The sequence below is a fragment of the Geospiza fortis genome, unplaced genomic scaffold (assembly GCF_000277835.1).
Source record: "Geospiza fortis unplaced genomic scaffold, GeoFor_1.0 scaffold590, whole genome shotgun sequence".
Lineage (NCBI taxonomy): Eukaryota > Metazoa > Chordata > Aves > Passeriformes > Thraupidae > Geospiza > Geospiza fortis.
Window position 1 is genome coordinate 41,289 of NW_005054402.1, and position 10,163 is coordinate 51,451.

The 10,163-nt window shown below is 51.8% G+C and overlaps 1 protein-coding gene across 1 annotated transcript in view; it reads right to left on the reverse strand.

Annotated features, from left to right (window-relative positions):
• LOC102031342 (bestrophin-1) overlaps window positions 1–3,924 on the reverse strand; it is a 7,042-nt gene extending 3,118 nt beyond the window's left edge. Inside the window, exons 1-5 of the mRNA XM_005426128.1 lie at window positions 3,773–3,924; window positions 3,517–3,611; window positions 2,767–3,000; window positions 2,039–2,193; window positions 1,263–1,340 (exon numbers count right to left, since the gene is read on the reverse strand). Coding sequence (XP_005426185.1) covers window positions 1,263–1,340; window positions 2,039–2,193; window positions 2,767–3,000; window positions 3,517–3,611; window positions 3,773–3,924 — 714 coding nt within the window. The remainder of the gene's footprint in view (window positions 1–1,262; window positions 1,341–2,038; window positions 2,194–2,766; window positions 3,001–3,516; window positions 3,612–3,772) is intronic.
• Window positions 3,925–10,163: the final 6,239 nt, after the last annotated feature.

Sequence of the window (10,163 nt, forward strand, 5' to 3'; positions counted from 1 at the left end):
CCCTACAGAAAGCTACAGACATTCCCTTTTCCCTGCAGCTTTTACCTACACTGTGTGCTGTCCCTGGAACGGTATCTGTGAAGGTGTCACAGGCCAGTGGCAGCAGCAAGCACATGACATCCTGAGTGGGCTGGAAGCTGTCTCATGGCTCAGTCTATGCTGGCAGGCTGCTTCCAAGTCCAGGAAGGGAACCCTGGCATTGCTATTTGCTCCTTCCTTCCTTCTCCTCATGCTGAGCTTTTATTAATATTTGCCTGCCTAGATTTCGGGCAATGCTGAGCTTTGTGCTTTTCCCTGTCACCACAGGACTGGAAACTTCCCCTTTTCAAGTTAAAAGTAACCAAGACTCTCACGTGGTCCCTTGATATAAAAAAGTGGGCTCAAAACAGGAATACACTTTACATGTTCCCCATTAACCTCTGGCACTGCCAGAGCAGCAGCCACAGCTCCTGTTTCATGGTGAAGGGCATCCCTGTTATCTGAGCAGCTGGATTGTAGGAGACAAAGGAGCAAGGTGGTGCCAAAGTGTCTGCCTGGGCTGATAAACAGCTGAGTACATGCCTGGCACAACCTTCTGGGATCTTGCCCAGGGTGTGATCCCTGCAAGGTGGTGCAGGGAGTGTGTCTGTGTGTTCCTGTGTTTTCCATGGGTCTCTGGGGATTTGTTAGCCCTGGATAGAGGTTATTTCTGGAGAGGTGGATGTGTCTGAGTAAGGCAAAGGAGGCTGGGCTGGGTGTGGGCTGAGGTACCAATGGAAGAGAGCAGGTAGGGGTGAGGGATTCAAGAATAACCTGCATTTTTCTTGGTGGGTCAGTTATGAAGCACTTCTACAAAGATAGGCTGAGAGAGCTGGGGCTGTTCAGCCTGGAGATAAGGTTTTGGGGAGGCTGTGGCCTTCCAGTACCTCAAAGGAGCTTATGGAAAGGAAGGAGAGGGACTTTTTACACAGGCAGATAGTGACAGCACAAGGAACAATGGTTTTAAACTGATAGAGGGCGGGTTTAGATTCGATATGAGGAAGGAATTCTTTACTAAGAAGGTGTGAGTCCCTGGCATAGGTTTTCCAGAGAAGCTGTGGCTGCCCCAGCCCTGGAAGTGCCCAAGGTCAGGCTGGGCAGGGCTTGGAGCAACCTGGGATAGTGGAAGGTGTACCTGGGTGAGTTTTATGGTCCCTTCCAACCCAAATAATTCCAGGTGTGGGTGTAAGTGGGGATGTGCACGGGCAGTGGTGGAGCAATGGGTGTGGGGATTCCCTTCTCACCTGGGTGTAGACCAGGGGGATGCTGATCCAGTCGTATCCATACAGTTTCCCACACTGGCTGCGCAAGGTGTTGAGCTCCTGCAGCAGGGAAAAGGGAATGGCATGTCAGGATAACTTCCCATCTCCTTGCAGAGCCTCTCCAGCACCCCTGTCCTCCATTGCTCCAGCCCTTTCCTTTCTGCTTATACCTTCTCTGGAAGAGGGGCTCAGTCTCAGCTTTGGAGGAGTTCCCTGCTGCCTGGATGTCTCCCCCTAAGCCCAAGATCCCTTCCTAGCTCACTTCACAGCAGAGTTGCTCCTCCCAAAATGAGCAGCCAACAGGTGAGGCCAAGAATACCCTCAGGAGTATCCATATATCTCTCCTGTCTATAGATAAATATCCCACAGGGAGGTTTCTCTCTCTCTGGGGAGATGAATCCTGCTCCAGGCAACAGAAACCACGTGACTTTCTCTGCACATGAATACCAAGAAGGATGAGCTGCTCCAGAGCCTTTTTCTGTGCAGCTGGGCAGGGATTGTTGCCAGGTCTTGCCTGTGGAGCATGGCCTGTTGCCCAAAACTATCTAAGAGTTTTTAACAGCAATGTTTTCTACAGGACCTCAGTTGTTGAGGATGTTTTTGACGTCCCCTAGACTTCCAGATACATTCTTCCTTGTGGCTTTCCATCTGGATCCTAGAAACCTGCACTGGCTGTGCTGGAATGTGTCAAGGACTTGTTTCACAAGTGCCTCCCATTCCCCAGGATCTCAAAGCCCTGCCTGTCCCCTGTCACTCACATTCAGGATGCCTTGGAGCAGCACGCTGTCCCGGATCCTCCCATCATTCCTCGCCTTCACAGCCAGGTTGGAGAACCACACGCACGGGATCCAAAACTTGTTGTGAGGGGAATTCAAACTCTCGAACTTCTTGTGCTCTTCCGGTGTCATGAGACCTGGATGGGAAAGAGCAGCTGGGAGAGGGATGGACATAGAGGGCAGAAGGAACTGATCTGGTCTGGAATGAAGACCTCTGAATCTCAGGTGGATGCCTCTGCTCTCCCTAAAAATCTCAGTAAAGACTTGGAATTTGGGGAGACATGCAGAAGGACAAGTCTCCTTGTTAAAACATTGAGTCATGGAGGTGAGATAATGGGATTTCACTTTGGTTGTCTGCAGCACATCAGATAAAAACCATCAGGGAGATAAAGCACTGCTGAGGGTGCAGCTGCCTGGTGTCCATAGATACTTGTTGAGAATGGGATAATTTGTGTCCCTGAAGTGCCTTTTCTTTTTAGGAGGCCAACAATAGCCTCTCTCTGGATTGCCAAGGGAACCCAGACAATGTGGGCAGACTGGGAACTCTTCTGCACCTTGAGGAAAACATCTCCCAGGAAGATGCAGCGTGCCCAGCAGTTAAGCTTGGAGACTTGGGGCTTGAATTCCCACCTTCCCTGAGGGATCAGCACCACTCCAAAGCTTTCCCAGGGTCCCCTGCCCCTGGAGGAGCAGCAAGGAGCGGTGCTGACCTGCCCTCACGACGTGCTCCATGCTGGGGAAGCGCTTGTAGACGGCGGTGCTGACGGAGCGCAGGATCAGCACGCTGACCAGGTTGCTGTAGCGCATCAGGGTGCGGCGCAGGAGCCTCCCGTACTCATCCTCCCCATCCACGTTGCAGGACACCAGGTTCATGATCCGGTCTGGCCATGGGATGCTCTCATACTGGGCCCACCAGCGGGACACCACCAGGGCCACATAGAAACCTAGAGGGGAGCTGAGAGTCAGGCATCTGAAAAGAGCTTCTTCCTCCCACTCTGTCTGATCTCCTTCTCTTCTGCTCACACAGGGATGGGTGCAGGAATGTCTGGAGGGGAATTCAGTCCTCCATGCTAAAAGGAGGCTGGATTTCATACTTCCCTTCCAACTTAAACTGTTCTGATTCTATGAAGCAACCTTAAAGATGATCTCATTCCAAACCCCTGCTCTGTACAGGGACATCTTCCACTAGGCTAGGTTGCTTAGAGAGCTCCACCCAGTGTGGCCTTGAAAACTTCCAGGGGTGAGGCAGCCACAGGTTCCCTGGGCATATCTGGTGCCACTTGGAGCTTGCTTTCCTGTGCTGGGGACACTCAGAGCTGTGACAGTAAAGCATATATCCCACCTGAGGAGTTTTACAAAGGCAGAGGGAGGGACCTGCTCTGCCAGCAGAGCTCTGCCAACCCAAGGAGAAGAAATGCTGTCCCATTCCCCTCCCTGCTGGATTCCAGACAGCTCCTTACCCAGCACGAAGGACACGGGGATTAGCTCGGCGTAGCTGTTGCAGTACAGCGCCAGCTTCTCGAACATCAGCCTTTGGCTCTCGCTCAGGATCAGCCTAAAAGGGACAAACAGAAGCAGTTCTCCCTCTCCTTTCCCCCTCCCCTTGCCTCCTGTGAACAGAGTCTGGCAAGTGCCTGCCCAGCAGGATCCTTGTCCCAATCCTGTGTTTCTCCCGTGTCCTGCCCCAGGCCAGGCTGTGGGTGTGAAGTTGCTCACCTGTAGACAAGGCTGATGGTGAAGTAGAGCGAGATGAAGATCAGGAACTCGGAGTAGAGCAGTTTGTAGATGCTGCCCTTCCATTGGAGCAGGAGCTGGGAGAAGGTGCCCAGGCGGGCATCAGCCACGCGGTTGGTGTAGGTCACTGTCATCACAACTCCTGTGCAAGCACACGACAAGCAGGGCTTGGAGCTTGAGCCAGGAGGAGACACAGGGACATCCCATGTTTCCCACCAAGCAAGATGGAAAGGAAGGAAAAAAACAGAATGAGCTGAGAGCAAAAGCCGGGTAAGATGTAGGCAGCAGCACAGAAAACCAGGAGGAAATTGACAGCAGGCAATTAATTTGATGAGTTTCCCATCCTTCTCTGTCCTTGAGCTGGTTATAGTGACCAAGGATGTATTTTCTGGTGGATCCCTTTGTTTTCAGCATTTAATTTTTGTCAGCATTCAAGTGGGGCTGGTTGGCTGAAGAGGCCAAAGCTCATGTGCTTCCCTTCCACCGAACACTTGTAGTAAGATTAATCTCAGGGTCACAAACTGCAAAGTTTATGCTTAACCCAGTAATTTTCTTAATATAGTTTTTGTTCCAAATATGTTTCTGTAAACTTGCTTGCTGGGAAGCATCTTCCTGAAATACTGCTGGAAAAAAAAAAAAAACCCAACCCAAAGGAAAGGAAAACCCCCAGAAAAATTTCTTGGGACTGATCCAGATGAAGGTATCCCAGCAAGGATAGCTATCTGCACTCTGCTGGTCCTAGTCATGTAGGCAGAGCAGCCTTCCCTGTTGGAGATCTATGGGGTGGAGTTCAGCCAGGCTCATAGGGCCCAAATTCCAGCAGCTCCACCTCCCCTCTCCTTGAACCATATGTTGCATAATAAATCACAGTGGCTGAAAAATAGGCATTCAGGCTCCTGAAGTGCTCCCCAGACATGCAGCATCCCCATTTCACTTCTAGTCTAACTTGCATAAATAATTCTTTATAATCAATTAATAATCAGACTCATAGTTGCATAAAGCTGAATTTATTTTAAAAACACCCCAACAAACAACAAGACACCAGTGTTATCCATGCCAGGCAGATTGGTGAATGATTTCTTGGGTTAGAAATAATTATCCAGTGTGAACTATTGGTATTTCTGAATCCTAACATGTCACCAGGCATTGCTATTTAACAGAGGTAATAATGTTAATGATTATGGGGCCTTGGGCTCTTCCCTGAATGATGGGGATGAAGAAGCACTTCAAGGGACAGGTCACACCCTGAAGCAGCTGAAGGCAGGTAAGTTTGGGCCCACGTTCCTCATTTGTTTCTCATTTAAGCATCCCAGTGAAAGATTTACATTTAGGTGGTGACAACTCAGGTCCCAGTGAGCTGCTGCTGTGAAGAAAACCAGCAAAGTCTGAATTTTTGGGCAACATCTTTGTCCTGGGCTTGGCTTTTTGGTGCTGCTCCTCCTTTGAGTTTCCCTGTCATAACTTAGGTCCCTGAGGCCCCTCTTAAGGGTGATACAGAGGGGCAGAGCTGTCCCTGTCCCCTGCTGTACAAATGCCCCTTTCAGTAAATCCTTGTGTCCATTCCATTTGGATTTCTGGGTACAAGACTTGGAAGAGTAGGTTTTAACTGCCCCACAGGTTGAACCCACAAGCTGCCCAGAAGAGAAAAGCCTGCCCAAAACCCCATATATTTTTGGGGCCCCTTACACAAAGCTGCGTCTCTTCTCTGGGCTTTAGGGCTCGAAATCATTCAGGGAGATTCTTCGTTGCGTAATTCAAATTCAGATTCCCTTTTTTTACCAAAGAAGGAAAACTCCAGCTCTTGGCCATGTAAATAATGGATGTCGCCCACCTCTACTCTGTTCTGCTCCTGTGTGGGGTATGGGGCTTTTCCCAGTGCTTTTCCCTCCAGCCCTGAATGGGTAAGGTGCCTCCCTGCCCACCTGCCAGCCTGTGCTGGGCTGCCCTGGGATGTCACTGGGCAGCTGGCACGTTCCATTAGTGGCTGAGGTCTGTGGTGGGAGGTGGCTCACTGGCACACCGGAGTCGGGATGGGCTGGAAGAGCCCACCCAGGGAGCTGCTGCCTGCCACTGCCTGCATCTCCTGCTCATCCCTCTGGACTAACCAACACACCTGGAAGTCAACTGACCTGGAATTCAGTTGTGGGAGCAAGCAAGAATCTGGGACATCAGGTGCATCCCCCACCACAAACAGACCCTAGCAGGTATTGCAGACGGACAACGAGCAGAAAGAGCAGAGGGATGGAGCCAGAGCAGATCCCAGAACTCACAGTCATGGGCTCCTGAGCCGTGCTGGAGGCTGGGGAGGTTTGGTCCTGCACGTGTCCCTGCTGGGTCCTTTGTGGCCCGGGCCACCGCCCGCATCCTCGTGCCCTCTTGGCTCATAGGGGGATTGGACCTGCCCCACACGGTGTGCTAAGGAGCCTGAGACCCACTTGGGAGCTGCAGCCGGTCACTTGATGCCGTAATCCCTCCTCATTACAAAAGAGACTCTGTTGTCTTTTGCCCTGTTCCCTCCTAATCTTCTGAGTAAGCCCTGTGTGTTTATAGAGGCGGCCGGAGGAGGGGGAGGCAGGGCTGGCTGCTCTGCTGCTGCTAACTCCTGGCACAGGCATGGTGGCTGCCAGAAGAGAGGCATTTTTCCTCTAATTCTTTCCTGTTTGGTCCCTCTCTTTGTGTCACAATCTTACAGGAACCCCAGGAGATTATGCAGGGCTGGAATTTTCCACCAAGTCTGTAAAACATGGTGTGCTTGGGGGCTGCCCTCTCTTCCCTAGGTCAGTGAAACATCCATGCTCTGCCTGGCTCTCACAGGATGTTTCCCCATCATCCCTCACTGTCCCTGGATGAGTTTGCCACCTCTTCTAGCTGTGGTTTGGATGCTGGGGGTTTCCACTCTGCCACTTGTTCTCTAAGACACTTTCCATGTGTTTGCTTTCTTTTGGTCTTGCTTTTCCAGCAGTGCTTGAGAGCTGTCACTGTGCTTCCTTGCATGACATCCTGGGAAACATTGGTCCTTGCCTTGCCCTCAAACTTCCACCAAGCCAGGGAACTCCTTCCCTCTGTCTTCCCAGGGTTCTTACTCCCTTTTCTGCTCCTTCCCAATTGTGACTGTCCTTCCCTTCTACCACCTCCTCAGTGCTTCTGCTCAGGTCTTAAGGACAGTCCCCTTCCATGAGGCTCTTAATCAAAATCTTTTAATGAACTGGTCTTCCATCGTTTAGGCAGCTGTGGGACACTGGAGAGGGAGCGCAGGTCTGATCCTTGCAGGTAAGAGCAGCGGGAGACCCAGGCTCCTGTAATAACCAACTTTCTCCTGTGCTTTGTGCTTTGTCTTTGACAGTTAACATCAGTAGTTGGGATCAGTTTGTCCCAGCTGTAGTTTTCTCTTTCCTGTGACTGATCCTTGACAAGGGGGGTGGATTGTTTCACTGCTCCTCTGGAGCAGGTGCTGCCTGGCATCTGCCTGATGTGGGATTTCTGGTACAGTCTGGGAATTGCTGCCAGTGGCAGGGAGAGCATGGTTTAAAACATGGCATCAGTGCTCTGTGAAGGGACATGAGAGCAGGGGGACCCTCTCTGAAGGGAATGTGGTCCATCCACTTCCCGGGCTGGAACTGCTGAACAGGCAGGCTGAGATAGATCTTGAGGGTTTTAGTGCCTGAACCCTCATCCCCACACACCGCGGGGAGACCAAAATGCTTCAGGTGAGACATTTGCTGCAGCTGTTGGGAGCAGTTTGGCTGCTCCTGGAGGCATGGAACAATAACCCCCTGAGTGTCCTGCTGTTTGTGGAGGGATGTGCTGGCATCTGGGGGCCTCTGCTGCCCTCCTCTGAGAGCAGCTCTGCTGGCAGCTCGTGTGCTCCACAGCTGCTGCAGAGACAGTAGGAAATATGTGTGGAATTTAATATTAAAGTAAATAACTGAGGGGCTACCAGCATGGCAGAGCTGCTTGGATCTTTTTCCAGATCTCCTGTGGCCTCAGATCCTGAGGAGGAGGATGGTCTGAAAGCCTGCCTGGCTCAGCAGAGCAGGAGGCAAAGAGGTGCTGACATCCATCCTCAGCTTCAGAGCCCTGGAATCATCCTCATTTTCTCCATGCTAAAGATGTAGAGATTGAATTGCTGTTCTGGGAGTTTAATCCCTGCTTTGGGAATGCCAAAGGGCTGCTCTCAACGCTGAGTTAGCAGCAGCTGGCTGGGAAAGGCACAGTGCCCTCCTTGCTCTCTCCCAGAGAACAGTAAGTGCATTTAGGGACAGCGGGTCCCAAAGCTTGGTGAAATCCCTTTCCCTTCTCCAGTTTCAGTGCTGGGATAGACACAGAGGCAGCTGGCATCAGAGGTGTCTCTGCAAACTACATTCTTCCTTGAAATCTGATGTAATTTTTAAAAAAAATGAAGTGGGAAGTGTCTGGGGAGATGCTGTTTTTCATGGACAGGATTTACTCAGAGGTTTGAGCTGGCCAGAAATGTTGGATGCAGTGATCCTGCAGTGCTTTTATGAGCACCCCCAGGCTTGTTCCCCTTATGCTGCAGAATTCCTCACTAATTCTTGCTGCCCTGGGAGCTGGGGGTACCTGTCCCTGTGCCAAGCTCCATCTGACCCTTTGCATTTTGCTTTTAGGGGCTTGGATGGTGACAAATCTCTCACTTTGCCTCTGATGTGCACAGTTCAGTGCATGCAGCATGAAAATGAGGGAAGGGTCTTCAGTGAGGACCCTTGTCTCTTGCCTTAGGTGGGGATTAGGTGCCAAAGGGAGGATCAAACATGCTGGTGCTGGAAATCAGAGACCCCAGAGGAGCCTTGCTGCAGCCCTTGCAGCCAGCTGAGCAGACATGTGGCACAGCCAAGGAGCCAGCCAGGAGGGGCTGGATGGAGCCTGGAGTTTCAGGCCATTTGTTCTCCTTTCCCTGGCAATACCATCTGGTTTGAGTTTGCTGGGTAAGGGGTGTCAGCAAGTCAGATTCTGCTTTCCAAACTCAAAGATAATGCCTGTTCTTCCTTCCCTTCCCAGCTGCTGTCTGGCTTTCTTCTTTTTCTTCTCCCCTTTCCTTCCCCATCATTTCCCTTTCTTTTATTTCCACTTTCCCCTTTTTCCTTTCCTGCTTCTCTTCTGGGAAGAAGGGAGCACATTCTACTCTCCCCCTTATGACAAGTTACTTTTTCAAGTGGCTGTGATTCAGCACATCCCTCTCAAAGTTTCCTGTCAGCACTATCAGTTCTCATCCTCCCTGCCTTTGTTGGTTCCTGGAAGCACTTCTACCTTTCTAATCCGAGGACCCTCTGTTGCTGCTGGCCAAGCCTTAGGAGTTAATAATTACAAAGACTAATTACATCTGGTGTGCTTTGCAGAGCTGAAGATCTTTCCCCTCCTCCCAAAAGTTCTCTGAAGATAGCAAAGGTTGCAGCCAGAGACACAAACATCCCGGACACTCCATTCCCAGACTTCAGAGCATGGGCTTGGCCTGTGCTGTCCCCATGGATCCCGGCCATGAGGCAGGGCAGGGCTGGAGGTGACACAGACACCCAGGAGATGCTGGGACAGAGAATTGCTCCCTGTGTGGTATCCACAGCAACATCCTGCAGTAGACACCAGGATCACCATGTCTGACTCTCCTGCCTCTGGCGTTGGGTCTGTCCCAGAGGCACAGGATGGACAAGCTGAGCGCAGGGAGGGAGCTGTCACTGTGTGTGAATGCTCCAAAGGAGTACGGCTGCCTGGAGGGAAGCCCAGGGCAATGGAAAGGTAGGATGTCATGGAAAATGTCCTCTGAGGGCAGCAGCAGGTTTTGGTTCACAATTCCAGTGCTGTCAATTCCAGTGGTGTCAATGGGATCCAGTGTGGGACAGGGGTGACAGCAGGAGTGGTTTGCCTGTTGGGTTCCGAGCTCAGTGCTCCCCTTGAAGTATAAAAACCCTGGACAACCAGCAGCCGATTTCCCCCATCCTTTCACCTTCCTGCGTTTAGATCCCTGTACTGGCTCTGTACTGGCTTTGTGTGGCACTGTTTTGGTAGGGGGGGGCTACAGGGAAGCAGAGGTCCACCTGCAGCCCATGGAGGAGCCCGCCCTGGAGCAGAGGCATGCCCGAAGGGGGGCTGTGGCCCCACAGGGAGCCTGTGCTGGAGCAGGGTCCTGGCAGGACATGTGCAGAGAGAGGAGCCCGCGCTGGAGCTGCCTATTCCTGACCCTGTGAAAGGGACCCAGGCTGAGCTCTTCAGTGCATGAAGAGCTTCTTGGAGAAGGAGGACTTCTCCCGTGGGAGGAACCCCACGCTGGAGCAGGGGCGGAGTGTGAGGCATCCTCCTCTTGAGGAAGAAGGAGCAGCAGAGACAGCAGCCTCCCTTCCCCATCCCGCTGTCGGGAAGGAGG